General features: G+C 43.1%; 2 protein-coding genes across 3 annotated transcripts in view; one reads left to right on the top strand and one right to left on the bottom strand.

Annotated features, from left to right (window-relative positions):
- The window catches only part of LOC129858156 (protocadherin Fat 4-like), a 110,702-nt gene that overhangs the window by 43,754 nt on the left and 46,359 nt on the right, over window positions 1-20,589 (top strand). The gene's annotated exons all lie outside the window — the stretch shown is intronic.
- On the bottom strand, window positions 11,343-15,911 carry LOC129858157 (uncharacterized). Its single transcript, XM_055927166.1, has 3 exons — window positions 15,618-15,911; window positions 14,489-14,995; window positions 11,343-14,377 (listed from the first exon to the last, which is right to left on the bottom strand). Exons 1-3 carry the CDS (start codon window positions 15,625-15,627, stop codon window positions 13,977-13,979), a joined length of 918 nt encoding a protein of 305 aa, XP_055783141.1. The 5' UTR covers window positions 15,628-15,911; the 3' UTR covers window positions 11,343-13,976.

Raw genomic sequence — 20,589 nt, 5'->3', positions numbered from 1 at the left:
TGATCTCAGTGATTCGAGAGCTCATCTTCAGCCAGTCGATTGCTTCCCATGCTAGCATTGACGGCGACTGAAGTGCATACAAATGACGAGTTATTTACGATGGATAGTATTCAGAGAGAGCCCATCTTCATGAGTGAACATTAAACATTAAACTCCTTTTGAGGGTGGTTGAAAAGCAGGCTGCTCAGTGGAGAGGAGAGGCTAGCTCCAGCACCAGTCTGTTGCTATGAATGGCCTCTGTAGGGGGAAACTGTCTCTTATTGTCAAGTTATTTGGCAGAACTCTTTTAATTTTTTTATTTTTTTTGTCTCATGTTAAATGCATCAACATTTCTCCGAATTCTTTTTTTGTTGCCCCTCAAAATGTCTTCGGATCAGGCCATCTTGCCAAACGGTTCCTGTCAGGTTCCTAAATGATCGACGCAGATGTATGGGACGCAAAATGAGAAATGGCTGCATGGTTACGGAGGAGGAAAAAGATGGGTTATTCTTTGGATCAGGAATTACCAAATGTAATTTTATGATTGAAGCAGTGTTTAACTCACGCTAGCTCTTCAGTAGTAGTTGCAGTAGTAAACTAAGGTTCCTTAATCAAACCCTAAAACATCATTGTTTAATTTAGGCTAATTCTTTCAACTCAAATGAATAACCGTTCTTCTAGTCTTATTACTGCTGTACAATACTAGTGTAGCGTATTGTAATACTGTCACAGATGAACGCTGTGTACTTCAGTTTCTTTACCAAAAAGCTAGCAGCAAGTCTCTCGGAACTACATTTCAACAACTGTTTCTACATTATCATCATAATTAGGTGTCCGAGACTGAAATAAAGTGAACTCGGCAACCTGTTAGTGACTAGTAAACACATAAGAGTGTGATTGTGGTTTCCGATTTGCATGTTTGTGTTCTTGCGGCGATCTTGGAGTGACTGTTGGCCAGAGCATGTCTGCTCCTTCCGAGTTCCCTCTAAGGCTGTTAAACAGTCAGGGAGCTTGGAGAGTCGCCGCCATGCACAACCATTCCTGATTAGGTACCGACCGCTGGGCTCTCTTTCTCTCTCCCTCTCTCTCTTTTTCCCCTCACTCCTCCCTCTCGCTGTCTTTCTCTGTTCACTCTTCCCATTGTTACTGTTTTCGGGGTTTTCACATGAACAGAGGCTGCAGGGGGTGCCCAGAGCTGTTCTCACACAGAGTTTGTCCTGTTTTAGATTTAATCACCCCCCACACACACACACACACACACACACACACACACACACACACACACACACACACACACACACACACACACACACACACACACACACACGAGCCGGAGGGTACACACACAAACATGCACACACACACACACACACACCAACCTCCATTCACCCTTGTAGAATAAAACGCACACAAGATTTCAGTATCCTTCCTCCAACCCTAATCCCTCCTCCTTCCTCCTTCCTCCCACCCAATCCCTCCTCATTTTTCACCTTCCCAATCATGTTCTGTTAGTGGACTGGGGAGAGGTCATGTGGTCAGGCATGTGGTCAGCTCTTGCCTCCCCTGATGCCCTCGAAGCCACATCAGGGCCCTCACTTTTTAATGACAATTTCTTAGCTTCCATAATAGTTTAACCGAGTGACGTACATCACTGAAAATAAATGAGCTGCCGCTGCAGATTTGACTGTCTTCCATGCATAGTTTGGCCAACTCCAGACGAGCATATCACCAGTGCCTTTTCTGCTCCCTGCTTCTGAAAATCTTACGCATCAATCACTTGCGGACAGCGACTATTAAATGGATGCCGGAATAGTCTTTAAAGCCTTCTCCTTCCAGAAGTCTTGGAGACTGACTTTGGCTTGAAAGAGACATGCCTTGTATCTGTATCCCTTAGATTTAGTAGTTGTGTTGTTGAAATCCCCTGGGTTGAACTTGAAACTGCATGCAGGGGCACTCAGTATTATCTTCCAGTATTTATGATGACTCTGAATCACTATCAGTTGGCAATGGGAAAGACAATTGTACTGTACTCTGTTGTTTTTTCTTCATCCGTTTTCGAGGGTTAACAGCAGGCAGTGGTAGGAAATGGGATGAGTTGAATTTTCTGTCAATATTTTAGTTTTTTACCTTAACGTTCTCTCTTGGGGAGAAATAAGGTGCACTTGTTTTGATGTTCTTAAATTTCTCTAACCTTTTATCGTTGGGATATGTAGTTTGTAGGCTATGGTGGTTTTGAGGATAGCTTTGTAGTGGGCTGGTGTTACGCTCGTCGATGGAAGGATCAGACCAAGGTGCAGCGTGGTAGGCGTACAGATTTCTTTTATTGATGACACCGAAAAGAAAAGAAAAAACAAAACGCACAGTTTTGGAGGGCTGGAAAGCAACAGTACAAAAACAAATCCCACAAACTAAGGTGGAAAAAAGGCTGCCTAAGTATGATCCCCAATCAGAGACAACGATAGACAGCTGCCACTGATTGGGAACCATACCAGGCCAACATAGAAATACAACATAGATTGTCCACCTTAGTCACACCCTGACCTAACCAAATAGAGAATAAAAAGGCTCTCTAAGGTCAGGGCCTCAAGGAGAGGTAAACTTTGTCTTTCGTCTGTTTCGTTAGCTCTGATATACTTCAACTACTAATTAAACTTTCCACTAAACTCTCCCTGGTACCAACAATATAGAAGAAATATGACTGTTCATGGAGAAAAATAGCAGTACTGCATTCACATTCTGGATAATGCAAGACCTTGGACCATTAAAAACGACAATTCATCATGATTTGTTTCAAGTCTTTATGTGGGGAGTACTCGACAACGAGCCCAGAAACTCTATGACACAATACTCCGGTCCAAAAAGACTATGGGTTATTAGTTTAGGATTATATATACCTCCTAAACACATTGAGGGAACCTTGCTTGGCAGAGGCTGCAGGGGGTTTGGAGGACCGTCTGTAGACAAACTATCTTTTAACAGTTGCTGAAGTGCTCCTCTGAGAGGACGGTGATCCTCTTTATTAAAGCCACTTGTCCGGCATTGTCTCTCCACCACTCGTTGATTACATAAGAACGAGGTGCTTTGTGATCGTTTGCAGGCACTCTTGTTTTGTTTAGTTTTCGCTCTCCGTGGATTTTTTCCGTCTGGAGAAGATTTGGAAGCTCGGGGGATAGGACCGTATTCTGACTTCTCCCCAACACACAGTGTTGGGGTCTGGCGGCGTTCCAGCTTTGTCTAGCTTTTCCGTGTACATTCCCAGTCCTGGCACAGTCCAATTCCCATCTCTGGAGCACACGCTGCTGGCTGCGGTCAGGAAGATTGATCGTGGCTGGGGCTTTTGTTTGACAAATCAAGCCAGTCGTGATTGCGTATGTGTAAAAAGCAGAAGGATAAGATAATTTATACCTGAGCCATCACCTTTATTATTTGCTTATGTTTCCTTTTTGCTCTTAAAAACGAAGCCTGGAATGGCACTTGGAGTTGTGCTTGACCCTCGGAACTCGCCGGTTCCTAAGCCGACATGGCCATAAATCTGGGGCCCAAAAATCGCTGACGTTATATCTAAACAGTTAAATGAGTAAAGGAGAAATGGAGGGAGAGAGAGAGAGATGGGGAGAGAGAGTGAAGATAAAGTGAAATAAAGATAGTCTTTGTCTGCAAGTCTCAGGAGCCACAGGAAATAAATAATGTTGAATGTGCCGTTATATCACCCCAGTCCGCCTTTAGATTCTCTGAGCTATAGCAGGGCATTCATCAGACGTGCATGGTTCATGACATACGCTTTTCAGATTAAGCAATGCAAACACAGACACCGGGCCTGGGGTTTTCTAGAGGGTCGGCCATCCATTCCCAGAGTCAGGAAGATGACAGAACCCTTCAAACAATACAGTGCCTCTTAAATACTACTGAATCTCATGGAAGGGTATGATCTCACTAATGCATAGGGTTGCTTAGAACCATGGAAGGTGTGTTCATTGTATGAAATGACCATCTTTATTCATTCAAGTTTAGTTTATTAGGATCCTCATTAGCTACTGCACATGCAGCAGCTACTCTTCCTGGGGTCCACATAAAACGTACAAATACCTGACGAAGTACAGAATAGTTATAGACAAGAACAACATAACATATTACATTAAATTGAAAATAAACGATTAAATAAGAGTTATTGCATTACATTTAAAATTACATTACTTTGAAAATAATAAATGCAGTTATATTAGGAAGACACCAAGAGACAACAAAAATACTATGTACACACTATTCCTATATACATATCAATATTCTTACAGTACAGTTAAATTAGATCTCTTGAAAGAGGAGAAGCGCTATGATACAAGATGTTTATTTTTTATAAGTGTCTTGGCTGACCTTAGTAATGCGTAGTTAGAAGGTGGATTCAATCCATAGCGCCGAAATATGACTTGCATTCACGGTAAATCGAAAATGACCTTTACATTTCAACCACGCTAAAACTGTGATCTTCGTCGCTACGGATTGCATCCATTCCTTAGTGCTTGGAAGTCAGAAGTGAATGTGAGATGCTCCAGTGATGGCTCCATTTCCTTTCTTTCCCAACATGCTCTCTGTCCATACTCCAGCTACCTCAAGGCCCTATTGAATTATTGGACAAAAACATTACAGCAGATGAACGTAATTTCACTGAAAACAAATAGAGCATTCGGCCTCTGCCAACGTTTTTTTTTTAAATATTTTTTTTATAGAATCAACACGTTTTAAAGGTTTTAGTACCGAGTTCATTTTCTGGCGATACAAACATTCTTTGTACCCTTTATTATATTCAAAGCCAACATCTGAGTAATTTCTTTTAACTCCTCATGATTTTGGCCTTGTGCTATGATGAAGTGTTACAGTGAAATAGCCCTGGTGATCCAGGTTTTCGGCACATTAGTTCCAAGTACACTACTGCTACAAAAACTTTTTTCGGGTTATGTAGAATGGAATTATTCAATTTTCAAAATGCCAAAAAATAATGTGCTGGAAGTCGATACTTCCAAGAACTTTCACCTCAAGCCATCAACAATGTCTAATGAGACCTGTAATCATTTTGAAAGGATTATTCGCCACACGAGACGCACCCCTTTCCCCTGTCAGTTTTTATGATCAATTGAACCAGACTTGGCTTTCCAACATGTTGCATCAGAAGTTATAGTGTTGGAAAAGAGAGACGTTACTTTTACTCTTTTCAGGTGGAGTCTTTGCGATCACAGTAACGAGTAGGAGTAACTGATGTGTAGCGTATTACTCATCTTTAATGCAGACCAGCATTGAGTTAATTAATTAGCGGCCCCCTCCACTGGTAGAAAACGGACTGACTCACTAACTCACAAAATATGTGTACTGACTATAGGGGATAATATTCAAATGTCTTTCCTCCATGACCTCTTTCCCCCCCGTCACCCCATCTCTGTGCAGTCATCTTGGCACGGCTGCACGTATGAGACATGGGGGAAAGTGTGTGTGAATCCCTCCCAGTGCTTCCACCTTTTACAATATGAGGATGATAAGAAGGGAAATGTAGTGTGCTCTCAGGGATGCAGGCGATACCATGGAAACCAGGTCCTGTGTTTCTCCTCACCGTGCACCAGGATGGAGTGGCTGTTTCAGTACATTTTGTTACTGTTAGTGAGAGGGAGTGAAACCGTTGGGAGTGTTCAGTGTCTGCAGTCTCAGCCTTTTTTTGCTTGAAGACATGGCTTGTTGAGAGTGCAAATTGAGCTTATGAAGTGTTTAAATCCCGCAAGGTTCCTAGTAGCGCAATGGATGAAGTGTGTGCAATTCTTCTCTTATAATTGGCTAAGGGCTGGAAGGTTTGGCCAGAAGGTTGAATGGAATGGTACATGGAGGATTTTATGAATCATCTAGAAGAATAGGAATCCACCTCACTGTGTTAAGAAATATGTGCCCTTGGTTTATCGATTTGACCGACTAGACTGTGTGAACAATTCCTGTTGGATAAGACATCCTCTGTCCAAGTTGCAGGCTTAGACGGGTGTAGACCCTGGCAAATAGTCCTCGGCCACTTAAGGTATCATAATCGACAGCATTCAGGAGTGGCTCGGCCTGTGAATCATTCATGGCAGGCATAAATAATGGAGCATAGCAGCCAGTTAGCAGCTGCAACTCGAAATAGTAGTGGCCTGAAACACAATCTTTTCCCCTGTAAACTATGTGTTTCACCTGCATCGCACCGGGGCGTCTGGGCCTGAGTGACAGGTTTGAGCAGGGGAACGAAACAACTCCATCCTCCCTCCAGACCTCGCTTCATCTTCCTCCGATGAATTTTTCACCAAAGCCTCTTTGATATCTCTCCCCCAGGGGAGCTTGGGTAATGTAAACTATAATTATTTCTCATAACCGCACATCTTCTCTAATTAGTTCTTTCCTCTGAACTGGACCTTGCATTTTTTGCACATCAAGAGGACATGGGGTTGGAAGTTAAATATGCATTGTTTGTTGACTTTGCCGAGTCCCTCGGCTCTGCAAGTGATGTTGTCTCCCGTCTTGTTTTTACCTGGTGAATGGCGCCCCAGCCGGGATGGCCGGCGAGGCCCCGCGTTAAGTCTTGTTCTCCAATTATCTGGACCCAAGGTCAGATCCACCACATCCTCATCCCAGACAGAGACCACTGAACAGTCCAAAATTCTGATTCAGAATCAGATTAATAAGCAGTCAGCGTGGAGACCCGTGGTAATCATAGTCTTTTCAAGACTGCTCTTGGTTTTGGACAGCGTTAGTAAACATTCAGACTTACAAATCCAATTTTCATCTGGCTTTGGAATGTGTGGATGAAAATAGTTATAGCAGAAGCAATGATAGTGCTCAAGTCATCAATGAGAAGGATCTCAATTCAATTGATGTATGTTAAGCCCTTCTCTGTCCAGGCGTCTTAAAGCTTTTCAAACTGGGTCATCTGTAATGGGCTGCAGCTCTTGAAAGGGATCTGGATGTTGGCATTTGCTCATAGATCCTGCATGTGGCTTGTTTTAGAGTGGATTTGCAGGAGCACGTGAGGTCTGTTTTTCCTGTCAATGGCAGGCATGAATAGACTCCTGTATCTCTCCCCTCTTGGTGGTCCTGCGGCCTTGAAGCCAATTGTCTGCATAGTAAATGCCTGTGGGGGAAACTTCGGTTGGTGGACATGATGCAAAGTTTATTGGTCTCGTACTAGGGCTGGCGCCATTAGTCTAGTGGATGATTGTTTGGTCGGTTGGCTGTTTGTTGGTCAACCAAGATTTTTTGGGGCAACCAGTGGCAAATATATATATGTGTGGCACACGGGACACCTGTTTGACTCATGCCTGTCTGAGTCGACTAATCCATTGCGGAGGCCACGGGAATGGCACACCATTCCAAACCAATGTTTGTTTGGTGATGATCATTTATTTTTCATTCAATATATTATTATTACAGTCTTACCGTTGTTATTGTAGGAATGGACACATTGTTTGCAGAGCGCACAACCTAGGCTACACGTGTGAGGAAAAGGTTTTGCTTTATTTCATTCCATTTTCAATTTATTCATTGTATTTTGTTTGGAGCGCTCCTGTCAATCTTGAGTGAGGACATGCACCTGATTACGCATAGAACTAGGCCTACCTGGCCTTTGCACAAATGTAGGCTTAGAAATGTGTCTATTTGGGGATCTGATACTATTGATGATTGTCTTAACTCACCGTCACTGTGGATCTTCTCAAAGGAATGTTTTCTTTGCCTCTAAAAACAAATAAACAACGTCTGTTTTTACATCCTTTGATAAGGATAATAGTTCGTCAATGTAGTCTTTTTGAAAAATCTTTACAGCTCTCTCCCTTTCGATAACCACACAGCATGAAAGGGTAAAAAATGTCATACTCTGATCCGGTGGAAATGTCATAAAAAAAAGCCCTGCCTGATTACTTCTTTTCCCTTGTGCAAATAGCCTACAGCTGTGTCTGTCTGTCCGGAGCTCACTGGCACAGGAAACTCTGAGGTCCCACAATATTTTATACAATGTTGCAAGTTTGCTTGCACAAGCTTCAGGCCTGACCCAAGTTAATAGTTGATACAATGTTTTAAGTACCTTGCAGACTGGCCATGCAGAGCCAATATGATTTATAGGTTATTTATTTGTATCATATTTTTTACCTGCGCGCTGCAATGTTTTTATTTGTTGGATTTATGTAGGCTATTTTTTACATATTGGCAACGGCTATAGAAGTTAGTTTTAGATTTGTATCATTTTCATTTGGATATAATTTTGATTAACAACATAACATTGATTTTGAAATATGTGACTCACCACCTGGATTCATTCTTATGTAGCAAAATTTGAATTTCTGTTTTTTACATTGGATAAAGTAGAGACTCAGAGCTACACAATGGTATATCATACACTGCATTTGAGGAAACAATGGGAAAGTAATTATTCTTTGAAAGTTGATACGTTTGTAAACTCACTTTTGAGAAAAGGGCCTTTGAATGTTTTGGTACCTACTAGAGAGCTCTACTTTGTCTACACCCATTCAGCATTGTTCACACCCTCTTAATCCAGCCCCACCCATCTCTTTAATGATGCACATGAGGTCATGTGCTAAAGACTAAAAGTGGTAGTATCCTACAATAAGGAAAAATTCCAGGTAAACAGAAGTGTCCAGATAAAAATATTTTATAAATATTAGATATTAGATGACGCTTACCCAGATAAAATTGATGAGTCATGTGAAAGAAATTCTATAAACCCCAGCCACATCCAGTGGTGGAAAAAGTACTACATTGTCATACTTTAGTAAACGTATAAATTATTTCAAATTCCTTATATTAAAATGTATTTAAAATTGTATATAAAAAAAGTATAATAATTTGACGGATAGCCAGGGGCACAATGTACTTAAGTATCAAAAGTTAAAATATAAACCATTTCAACTTCCATATATTAAGCAAACCAGACGGCACAATTGTATTATTTTTATTGACAGATAGCCAGGGTCACACTCCAACACTCAGACATGATTTACAAACAAAGCATTTGTATTTAGAGAATCTGCCAGATCAGAGGCAGTATGGATGACCAGGGAAGTTCTCTTGATAAGTGTTTGAATTGGACAATTTTCCTGTCAAAATGCAACAAGTACTTTTGGGTGTCAAGGAAAACGTATGGAGTAAAAAGTACATTATTTTCTTTACGAATGTAGTGAAATAAAAGTTGCCAAACATATATATAGTAAAGTAATGTACAGATACCACATAAAACAACTTAAGTAGTACTTTAAAGTATTTTTACTTAAGTACTTTACACCACTGCCCAAATGCCTTCACACCAGCACATTAGCATACTTTATATACTGTTACACACGCACTTATCACAGTATTCCATACATAAGTTAAGGCCATGCAACCTGAGTTGAAACCTGAGTGAGGTACACATCTACAGTTGAAGTCGGAAGTTTACATACACCTTAGCCACATACATTTAAACCCAGTTTTTCACAATTCCTGACATTTAATTCTAGTAAAAATTCTCTGTCTTGGGTCAGTTAGTATCACCACTTTATTTTAAGCATGTGAAATGTCAGAATAATAGTAGAGAGAGTGATTTATTTCACCTTTTATTTATTTCATCACATTTGAAGTTTACATACACTCAATTCAATTTTGGTAGCATTGCCTTTAACCTTTCACGAGCCTCTACCCCGGGTCCGGGTGCCCCCCCCCCCCCCCCCCCCCCACACTGATTAGCATCGCTAGCATAGCGTCACAATTAAATAGTAGCATCTAAATATCATTAAATCACAAGTCCAAGACACCTAATGAAAGATACAGATCCTGTGAATAAAGCCACCATTTCAGATTTTTAAAATGTTTTACAGGGAAGACACAATATGTAAATCTATTAGCTAAACACGTTAGCAAAAATCACCATTTTTCTTTGTCCACCATTTTCTCTCAACACCAGTAGCTATCACCAATTCGGCTAAACTAAGATATTGATAGCCACTAACCAAGAAAAAACCTCATCAGATGACAGTCTGATAACATATTTATGGTATAGGATAGGTTTTGTTAGAAAAATGTGCATATTTCAGGTAGAAATCATAGTTTACAATTGCATCCACCGTCACAACTAGACTAGAATAAATACATAGAGCAACGTGTATTACCTAATTACTAATCATCAAACATTTCGTAAAAATACACAGCATACAATAATCGAAAGACACAGATCCTGTGAATACAGACAATATTTCAGATTTTCTAAGTGTCTTACAGCGAAAACACAATAAATCGTTATATTAGCATACCACATGTGCAAACATTACCAGAGCATTGATTCTAGCCAAAGAGAGCGATAACGTAATCATCGCCAAAATATATTAATTTTTTCACTAACCTTCTCAGAATTCTTCAGATGACACTCCTGTAACATCATATTACAACATACATAGAGAGTTTGTTCGAAAATGTGCATATTTAGCCACCAAAATCATGGTTAGACAATGACAAAAGTAGCTCAGCTGGTCAGAAAATGTCCTGCACCATATTAGACAGTGATCTAGTCTTATACATAAATACTCATAAACTTGACTAAAAAATACAGGGTGGACAGCGATTGATAGACAATTTAATTCTTAATACAATCGCGGAATTACATTTTTTAAATTATCCTTACTTTTCAATACAGGTTGCTCCAAGTGAAGCTATAGCAAACAAGATGGCGGCATAAACGTTTAACATTTATCGACAGAAACACGATTTATCATCATAAATTGTTCTTACTATGAGCTGTTCTCCCATCAGAATCTTGGATAATGAATCCTTTCTTGGGTCTAATCTTCTTTTGGTCGAAAGATGTCCACTTGTCCGTCGAAATGCCCACTAACGTACGACCGGGACCCCGAAACGTGCCCGGAGCTTCAAAGTCTATTACAAAGCAATGCCTCAAAATCGCACTAAACGGATATAAATTGCTATAAAACGGTTTAAATTAACTACATTATGATGTTTCTAACACCTATAACAAGTAAAAAGATGACCGACGCTATATTACTGGCTAAACCAATGCTTGGAAAAAGGCCAGTCAGATATCCTTCTCGCGTTGAGCGCAGTGTCCAAAGGAAGGCTACTTCCGGTATTTTGTCATTTATAGAGCCAATGATTGCGCAATCGACTCCATTCAAATTGTCACCACTTACTGACATCTAGAGGAAGGCGTGGGCAGTGTTTGTATCTCATAGGATTAACAGAGACTTTTAAAACTGATCTGGAACCAGAGGCCAAGATGTCTAAATCTCACACACTGGGAGGAAAAGTGCTGTAGAATGAGTTCTGTTTCACTCAGAGACATAATTCAAATGGCTATAGAAACTAGAGAGTGTTTTCTATCAAATAATAACAATAATATGCATATTGTATGAGCAAGAATTGAGTACTAGGCAGTTTAATCTGTAGAGACAATTATGCTAATTTGAAACAGCACCCCCTATAGTTGCAAGAAGTTAAATTGTTTAACTTGGGTCAAACGTTTCTGAAAAATGCATCGTGTACAGCAAATGAAAGACAAGCATCTTGTGAATCCAGACAATATTTCAGATTTTCTAAGTGTTTTACAGCGAAAACACAATATAGCATTATATTAGCTTACTACAATAGCCTACCACACAACCGCATTCATTCATCAAGGCACGTTAGCGATAGCAATAGGCGAATAAACCAGCAAAAGATATTAATTTTCACTAACCTTCATAAACCTTCCTCAGATGACAGTCCTATAACATCAGGTTATACATACACTTATCTTTTGTTCGGAAATGTGCATATTTAGAGCTGAAATCAGTGGTTATCCATTATGCTAACGTAGCTTCTTTTTCCCAGAATGTGCGGATATTTCTATTAGACTCTCACCTATTCTGACCAAATAGCTATTCATAAACATTACGAAAAATACATGTTGTATAGGAAATTATAGATACACTAGTTCTTAATGCAATCGCTGTGTTAGAATTCTAAAAATATCTTCATTACGACATAAGGCTTATGTTATAGTGAGAGAGTGGCCAAAACCTGGGCGCAAAACTACTAGTACACAGTTCGACAGATATATGAAATAGCATCATAAAATGTTTCTTACTTTTGCTGATCTTTCATCAGAATGTTGGACAAGGGGTCCTTTGTCGGGAACAATCGTTGTTTGGATTTAGAACGGCCTCTTTCCCTCTTGAATTAGCAAGCACACTAGCCAAGTGGCGCGAAGCTCTCCTTTCTGAACAAAGGCACACAATGCAACACGCCTAACGTCCCGAAAAAATTTCAATAATCTAATAAAACTATATTGAAAAAACATAGTTTACGATGATATTGTGACATGTATCAAATAAAATCAAAGCCGGAGATAGTAGTCGCCTATAACGACAGCTTTTCAGGCAATTCCAGGTCCATCTTCGCGCTTTCCAGAAAACAGGAAATGGATGACTCGTCGTGCCAAGAGGATTAATTCCACCTCAGACCAAGATAAACACTTCATTTCTTCTCTCACTTCCTCTTGACATCTAGGGGAAGGTGTATGACGTGCATGTATACTCATACGTATCATGCCCATTTATAGGCAGGCCCTTGAACAGAGCATCATTTTCAGACTTTCCACTTCCTGGTCAGAAAGTGTACTGCCAAATGAGTTCTGTTTTACTCACAGACAAAAATGAAACGGTTTTAGAAACTAGAGAGTGTTTTCTATCCAATAGTAATAATAATATGCATATTGTACGAGCAAGAATTGAGTACGAGGCCGTTTAAATTGGGCACGTTTTTCCCCCAAAGTGAAAACAGCGCCCTCTGTCCTCATCAGGTTAAGCCATTTTACCACAACTTTTGAAGTATGCTTGGGGTCATTGTCCGTTTGGAAGACCCATTTGCGACCAAGCTTTAACTTCCTGACTGATGTCTTGAGATGTTGATTCAATATATCCACATAATTTTCCATCCTCATGATGCCATCTATTTTGTGAAGTGCATCAGTCCCTCCTGCAGCAAAGCACCCCCACAACATGATGCTGCCACCCCCCTGCTTCACGGTTGGGATTGTGTTCTTCGGCTTGCAAGCCTCCCCCTTTTTCATTCAAACATAACGATGGTTATTATGGCCAAACAGTTCTATTTTTGTTTCATCAGAACAGAGGACATTTCTCCAAAAAGTACAATCTTTGTCCCCATATGCAGTTGCAACCGTAGTCTGGCTTTTTTATGCCGGTTTTGGAGAGTGGCTTCTTCCTTGCTGAGCGGCCTTTCAGGTTATGTCGATATAGGACTCGTTTTACTGTGGATATAGATACTTTTGTAGCTGTTTCCTCCAGCATCTTCGCAAGGTCCTTTGCTGTTGTTCTGGGATTGATTGGCACTTTTTGCACCAAAGTACGTTCATCTCTAGAAGACAGAACGCGTCTCCTTCCTGAGTGGTATGATGGCTGTGTGGTCCCATGGTGTTTATACTTGCGTACTATTGTTTGTACAGATGAACGTGGTACATTTAGGCATTTGGAAATTGGTCCCAAGGATGAACCAGACTTGTGGAGGTCTACACATTTTTTTCTGAGGTCTTGGCTTATTTCTTTTGATTTTCCCATGATGTCAAGCAAAGAGGCACTGAGTTTGAAGGTAGGCCTTGAAATACATCCACAGGTACACCTACAATTGACTCAAATTATGTCAATTAGCCTATCAGAAGCTTCTAAAACCATGACATAATTTTCTGGAATTTTCAAGACTGTTTAAAGGAACAGTCAAATTAGTGTATGTAAACTTCTGACCCACTGGAATTGTAATACAGTGAATTATAAGTAAAATAATCTGTCTGTAAACAATTGTTGGAAAAATTACTTGTGTCATGCACAAAGTGGTTGTCCTAACCGACTTGCCAAGACTATAGTTTGTTAACACAAAATTTGTGGAGTGGTTGAAAAACGAGTTTTAATGACTCCAACCTAAGTGTATGTAAACTTCCAACTTCAACTGTACATGTAATCAGGGGTAAAGTGGCTGAGCAGCAGGATAACACCAAAAAATAGCAGCAACGTATGTGTTAGGAGAGAGTCATTTGAATAGAGGCACTGCAGATAGTGCTGATGACTGGACCGTCCAAACCACGCATGAACTAAGGAATCTATATTCGGAGAGCCTGTTTCTGTCCTGCCCTTTGGTGCAGGGCATGTGATGTCCATAGCCTCTTTGTCGCAAAACTCCCTGATCTTGTCAAAAATATGTTGTCTAGCTGTGTCCAGTCCAGGTGGTGCTTTTACAGGCAGACCATCTATGGGAGGAAGGATGTCAGCATTGCGCAGCAGCTGAAACCTGGTCTTGACAGTCTGAACGCTCCTTAGAGACAACACCAGGCTCCAGAGCATCAAAGCTGTAAAACAGGGAATAACAAAAAAATCAGAAGACATTACAACCCTGCACAACATCAATTCACCTCCCAAGTTTAGAGAAGAATAACCTCATACAAATAATTATTGTTTACCTGAAGTGCTGGTACTGCTTGTTCTGGCCAGCGGCCTGAAGTACGGAGTCAGGTGTTGTTGCCAGCCATAGCTTTCCACCAGCACCGTACCATCATCTAGTCCAACCAGCTCTGGGATGTTGACCCCTGTCACAGTGCTGTCCTTCACAACACCAGCAATCTCAGACAAAGTGTTCACTCTGGTCTGTCTGAAGCGCTGCTTGATGAGGCTGAAGCACAAGTCAGTGGCAAACGTGGTGTGGCCTGTGATCAGGAAGTGAAAGTCCCAATTGTGGTGTAGCTTGTACATGGTCCACCAGGCACAATACCAGAGCACAAACTTGTTCTTGTTTTGGCCACTGCAGTTATCACAATTCAGGTCCACACGTGTTTTCTCAACTCCGTAGTTGGTGAAGAAATGGTGCATGTAGTTGATGACTGCGCTGCTGCCTTTGCTTGCTTGGGCCAGCTCTCTTTTTGTTGACTGTATGACTGGTGGATTAGTCAGGCCTGTTCTACTGATTAATGCTTAAAGACAAATTCCACACAAACACTTCAGATTTATTATACAGTAGATGCGAAATGGCAGAGATAACATCACTACACACAGTTCATACAGCTAGTGTTAGCTACTGTAGCTAGCCAGCCATCTAACGTCAGCTGGCTAGTTAATAGCAAGCTTTAACTAGCAATACAAACCAATTGTCATAGCTAGCTATGCTAAGGTTAACATTAGGCTATAACTAGCAATGTGAAATGGCATTCTGAGAAAATATTTCTAACGTTACACACACTTCAAACACATAAGTTAATGTTAGCTAGCAAGCCAGCCACCTAACATAAGCTAAAGTTAGCTAGCTAACAGCAAGCTTTAACTTGGGATCTTTTGTTTAGACCTGTCACGTTAACGTTAGCTAGCTAGCTAAACAATTAACTATAATCCCAATCCATAGAGTAACATTACTAACAGTACAAACCAATTGTCATAGCAAACTAAAGTTAACCAAATAACATTAGGTTCATTGTTAGTTAGCAAGCCAACCATCAAACTCCAGCTGGCTAGCTAACAGCAAGCTTTAGCTTGCAATGAAAACAACTTTCTGACAAAATTTGAAACGTATAATATCTGAATCTGTAGCTAGATTCTTACCTGTATACATGGATGAAAGCTTCACGGCAGACTGCAACCCCTTTCATAAGACATCCTGTGTTGTTTCTGTTTAGCTTGCACAGCTTGTTTGGGCCGTTGTGTTCCACTGATTTCAAAACGTGTTATAAAATGAGAGAGTCAGCATTGCATGGCATGTTCGTCATCCAGAAAGTAGTCCATCACAACTTTTTCCCACTGACCTTGGTCGATAGAGCCTTATAAATTCAGGGAAGCAATGTTATTGAGAGCAGTAGCAACATATTTGCAGTTGTTCATAGCTAACATATATTTCAAGAAAACTGCAGTAGAAAGGATTATTTACACATTACGAGCAGCTCATTTTATAGACACAAGATGCAACACCGCAGACCAATCCAAACTCATCTCTCGGCATGTCCAGTCCAATCATTATCTCAGCCAATCATGGCTGGCGGGAAGGTTGCTGACTTTTTCTTTGGCTAAACCAACTAGGCTCATAATTTAACAATTTAATTTATATTTACAGATGACATACACGTTTGATATTAAGGCACATGAAAGTTCACATGTTCGAGAAGGCATTTCTGCCAAAAAAGCATTTTGATAAAAAAATAAAATAAAAAGTTCAAAAGGCGCTCCTGTGAAGTTGTGATTTACGACATACGCCTAGTTTCCTGAATTGGGGCAGATATGAAGACTATTCTAAATTCTTTTGAGATATGAAGACATAAAATAAAAAAAACTGTTCCACGTAAATATGCATATGAAAATCATAACTGGCACGCAGATCAGTAGAAATGGTATGATAACTTGGCACTCCAAATGGAAAAGGTTGTCGACTGCTGGTGTAGCCTATTACCGGCAACTTCAGAAGATTAATGTCAGAATCGGTGAAAGCCAGCAGGAGCGGGCAGCGGGAGGAGGAGGGTTGGGAACAGATTTTTTTTCTTCTGGCTAGACTATATGTCACGCCCTGACCTTAGAAAGCCTGTTTATTTCTCTATTTGGTTAGGTTAGGTCAGGGTGTGATTTGGGTGGGCATTCTAGTTTTATATTTCTGTAAGTGCCGGGTATGGTTCCCAATCAGAGGCAGCTGTCTATCGTTGTCTCTGATTGGGAATCATACTTAGGCAATCTGTTTTCCACCTGAGTTTTGGGGATATTGTTTTTGCACTTTAGCTGTATAGCCCTGCAGAACTTTACGTTTGTTGATCTTTTGTTGTTTTTTTGGTGTTCATTCTAAAATAAATTAAGATGTACACTTTCCACGCTGCGCTTTGGTCTCATTCCGACGACGGATGTAACAGAAGATCCCACCACCAAGTGAACAAGCAGCGTGCCCAGGAGTGGAGGACATCCTGGACCTGGGAGGAGGTAATGGCAAGGGACAAGACCCTGCCATGGAAGCAGGCGGAGGCAGCGAGGGAGGATCGGCGACGAGACCAGGAATATAGGACTCGACACAAGCACGAGAGGCAGCCCCCCCAAAAAATTGGGTGGGGGCACACGGTGTGGTCGGTGGAGCCGAGGGGTGAACCAGAGCCAGTCAGGGAGTCGAGTGAGGAGCTCGACGCAAGATTCCGGAGAGAGCTGCTGGCGGTGAAAGCGCTGCAGAGCAGGCATGCTGAGGAGCGTGACACCAGTCCGGTGTCTCCTCTGCGCACTCGCCCTGGGTGTGTGTCACCGTTCACGGCACCATGTTATGCGGGTCTACGCACCGTGTCTCCAGTGCGCCTTCACAGCCCAGTGCATCCTGTGCCAGCGCCCCGCACTTGACGGGCTAAAGTGAGCATCCAGCCAAGACGGGTTGTGCCAGCTCTACGCTCCAGACCTCCAGTGCGCCTCCACAGTCCAGTACGTCCTATGCCTCCTCCTCGTACTCGCCCTGAGGTGCGTGTCATTAGCCCGGTGCCACCTGTACCGGTCCCACACATCAGGCCTCCAGTGCGCCTCCACAGTCCAGAGCTTCCGGCGACAGTACCCAGTCCAGAGCTTCCGGCGACGTTTCACAGTCCAAAACCTCCAACGACGGTCCACAGTCCGGGAACCTCCTGAGGCGGTCCACAGTCCGGAACCTCCTGAAGCGGTCCACAGTCCGGAACCTCCTGAGACGGTACACAGTCCGGAACCTCCTGAGGTGGTCAACAGTCCGGAACCTCCTGAGTCGGTCCACAGTCCGGAACCTCCTGAAGCGGTCCACAGTCCGGAACCTCCTGAGACGATTCACAGTCCGGAACCTCCTGGACGGGCCACAGTCCGGAACCTCCTGTGATGATCCATGGCCCGGAGCCTGCAGTGATGATCCATGCCACGGAGCCTCCAGTGATAATCCATGGCCCGAAGCCTACAGTGATGAACTATGGCACGAAGCCTCCAGTGATGATCCATGGCCCGAAGCCTCCAGTAACGATCCAAGGTCCAGAGTCTCCAGCAACAGTCTGCAGTCCAGAGTCTCCAGCGACGGTCTGCAGTCCAGAGCCTCCAGCGACGGTCTGCAGTCCAGAGCCTCCAGCGACGGTCTGCAGTCCAGAGCCTCCAACGACGGTCGGCAGTCCAGAGCCTCCAGCGACGGTCGGCAGTCCAGAGCCTCCAGCTACGGTCGGCAGTCCAGAGCCTCCAGCGACGGTCGGCAGTCCAGAGCCTCCAGCGACGGTCTGCAGTCCAGAGCCTCCAACGACGGTCGGCAGTCCAGAGCCTCCAGCGACGGTCGGCAGTCCAGAGCCTCCAACGACGGTCGGGAGTCCAGAGCCTCCAGCGACGGTCGGCAGTCCAGAGCCTCCAGCGACGGTCGGCAGTCCAGAGCCTCCAGCGACGAGCTACGGTCCGGAGTCCCCGGCGACGATCTACGGTCCGGAGCCTCCGGCGACGATCCACGGTCCGGAGCCTCCGGCGACGATCCACGGTCCGGTTCCTCCGGCGATGATCCACGGTCTGGTTCCTCCTGCGACGATCCACGGTCCAGAGCCTCCGGCGACGATCCACGGTCCGGTCCACGGAAGCGGAGGGATCAGCAAGCGGAGCGGGGTCTACGCCCCGAACCGGAGCCGCCACCGAGGCTAGATGCCCACCCGGCCCCTCCCTCATAGAGTCAGGTTTTGCGGCCGGAGTCCGCACCTTTGGGGGGGGGGGGGGGGGGGGGTACTGTCACGCCCTGACCTTAGAGAGTCTGTTTATTTCTCTTATTGGTTAGGTCAGGGTGTGATTTGGGTGGGCATTCTAGTTTTCTATTTCTTTGTTGGCCCGGTATGGTTCCCAATCAGAGGCAGCCTTCTATCGTTGTCTCTGATTGGGAATCATACTTAGGCAGCCTGTTTTCCATCTGAGTTAGTGGGATATTGTTTTTGCACTGTAGCTGTATAGCCCTGCAGAACTTTACGTTCGTTGATCTTTTGTTGTTTTTTTGGTGTTCATTCTAAAATAAATTAAGATGTACACTTTCCACGCTGCGCTTTGGTCTCATTCCTACGACGGACATAACACTATATTGAGCTCCGGCTCCCTCTTTAGTAATTTGTGTCTTAATTTTTAATCGCAATGGTTAAAGCATCAGACAAGCTCAGTAACCTACATATAGTTGATTTTATTCAAACATAGGGTGTGTCTATATATGGAAAAATACATGTTTAAACATTTTGACCAATCGATTCGTTGAAAGAACTCACGACTCTCGGTCGATCAAAATTGTTTTTTGTTGGGACAGCCCTATGTTTCTTGCTCCAGCAGTGCAGTAATATCTAAAGGATTATGTTTCTATCTACAAAAGTTCAGTAATATCTACATGTTTGTTTCTAGCTCCAAAAGTGCAGTTATATTTAAATCCTTACGTTTCTAGCTCCAACAGAGCAGTAATATCTAGCAGCACAATATCAATATACACATGATCCAAAGGGTATATATACACTGCTCAAAAAATAAAGGGAACACTTAAACAACACAATGTAACTCCAAGTCAATCACACTTCTGTGAAATCAAACTGTCCACTTAGGAAGCAACACTGATTGACAATAAATTTCACATGCTGTTGTGCAAATGGAATAGGCAAAAGGTGGAAATTATAGGCAATTAGCAAGACACCCCCAAAAAAGGAGTGATTCTGCAGGTGGTGATCACAGACCACTTCTCAGTTCCTATGCTTCCTGGCTGATGTTATGGTCACTTTTGAATGCTGGCGGTGCTCTCACTCTAGTGGTAGCATGAGACGGAGTCTACAACCCACACAAGTGGCTCAGGTAGTGCAGTCCATCCAGGATGGCACATTAATGCGAGCTGTGGCAAAAAGGTTTGCTGTGTCTGTCAGCGTAGTGTCCAGAGCATGGAGGCGCTACCAGGAGACAGGCCAGTACATCAGGAGACGTGGAGGAGGCCGTAGGAGGGTAACAACCCAGCAGCAGGACCGCTACCTCCGCCTTTGTGCAAGGAGGTGCACTGCCAGCGCCCTGCAAAATTATCTCCAGCAGGCCACAAATGTGCATGTGTCTGCTCAAACGGTCAGAAACAGACTCCATGAGGGTGGTATGAGGGCCTGACGTCCACAGGTGGGGGTTGTGCTTACAGCCCAACACCGTGCAGGACGTTTGGCATTTGCCAGAGAACACCAAGATTGGCAAATTCGCCACTGGCGCCCTGTGCTCTTCACAGATGAATGCAGGTTCACACTGAGCACATGAGCACATGTGACATACATGACAGAGTCTGGAGATGCCGTGTAGAACGTTCTGCTGCCTGCAACATCCTCCAGCATGACCGGTTTGGCGATGGGTCAGTCATGGTGTGGGGTGGCATGTCTTTGTGGGGCCGCACAGCCCTCCATGTGCTCGCCAGAGGTAGCCTGACTGCCAATAGGTACCGAGATGAGATCCTCAGACCCCTTGTGAGACCATATGCTGACACATGCACATTTGTGGCCTGCTGGAGGTCATTTTGCAGGGCTCTGGCAGTGCACCTCCTTGCACTAAGGCGGAGGTAGCGGTCCTGCTGCTGGGTTGTTGCCCT

This window comes from Salvelinus fontinalis, chromosome 6 (genome assembly GCF_029448725.1).
Source record: "Salvelinus fontinalis isolate EN_2023a chromosome 6, ASM2944872v1, whole genome shotgun sequence".
Taxonomy (NCBI): Eukaryota; Metazoa; Chordata; class Actinopteri; order Salmoniformes; family Salmonidae; genus Salvelinus; species Salvelinus fontinalis.
This window is presented reverse-complemented; position numbering and strand designations above follow the sequence as displayed.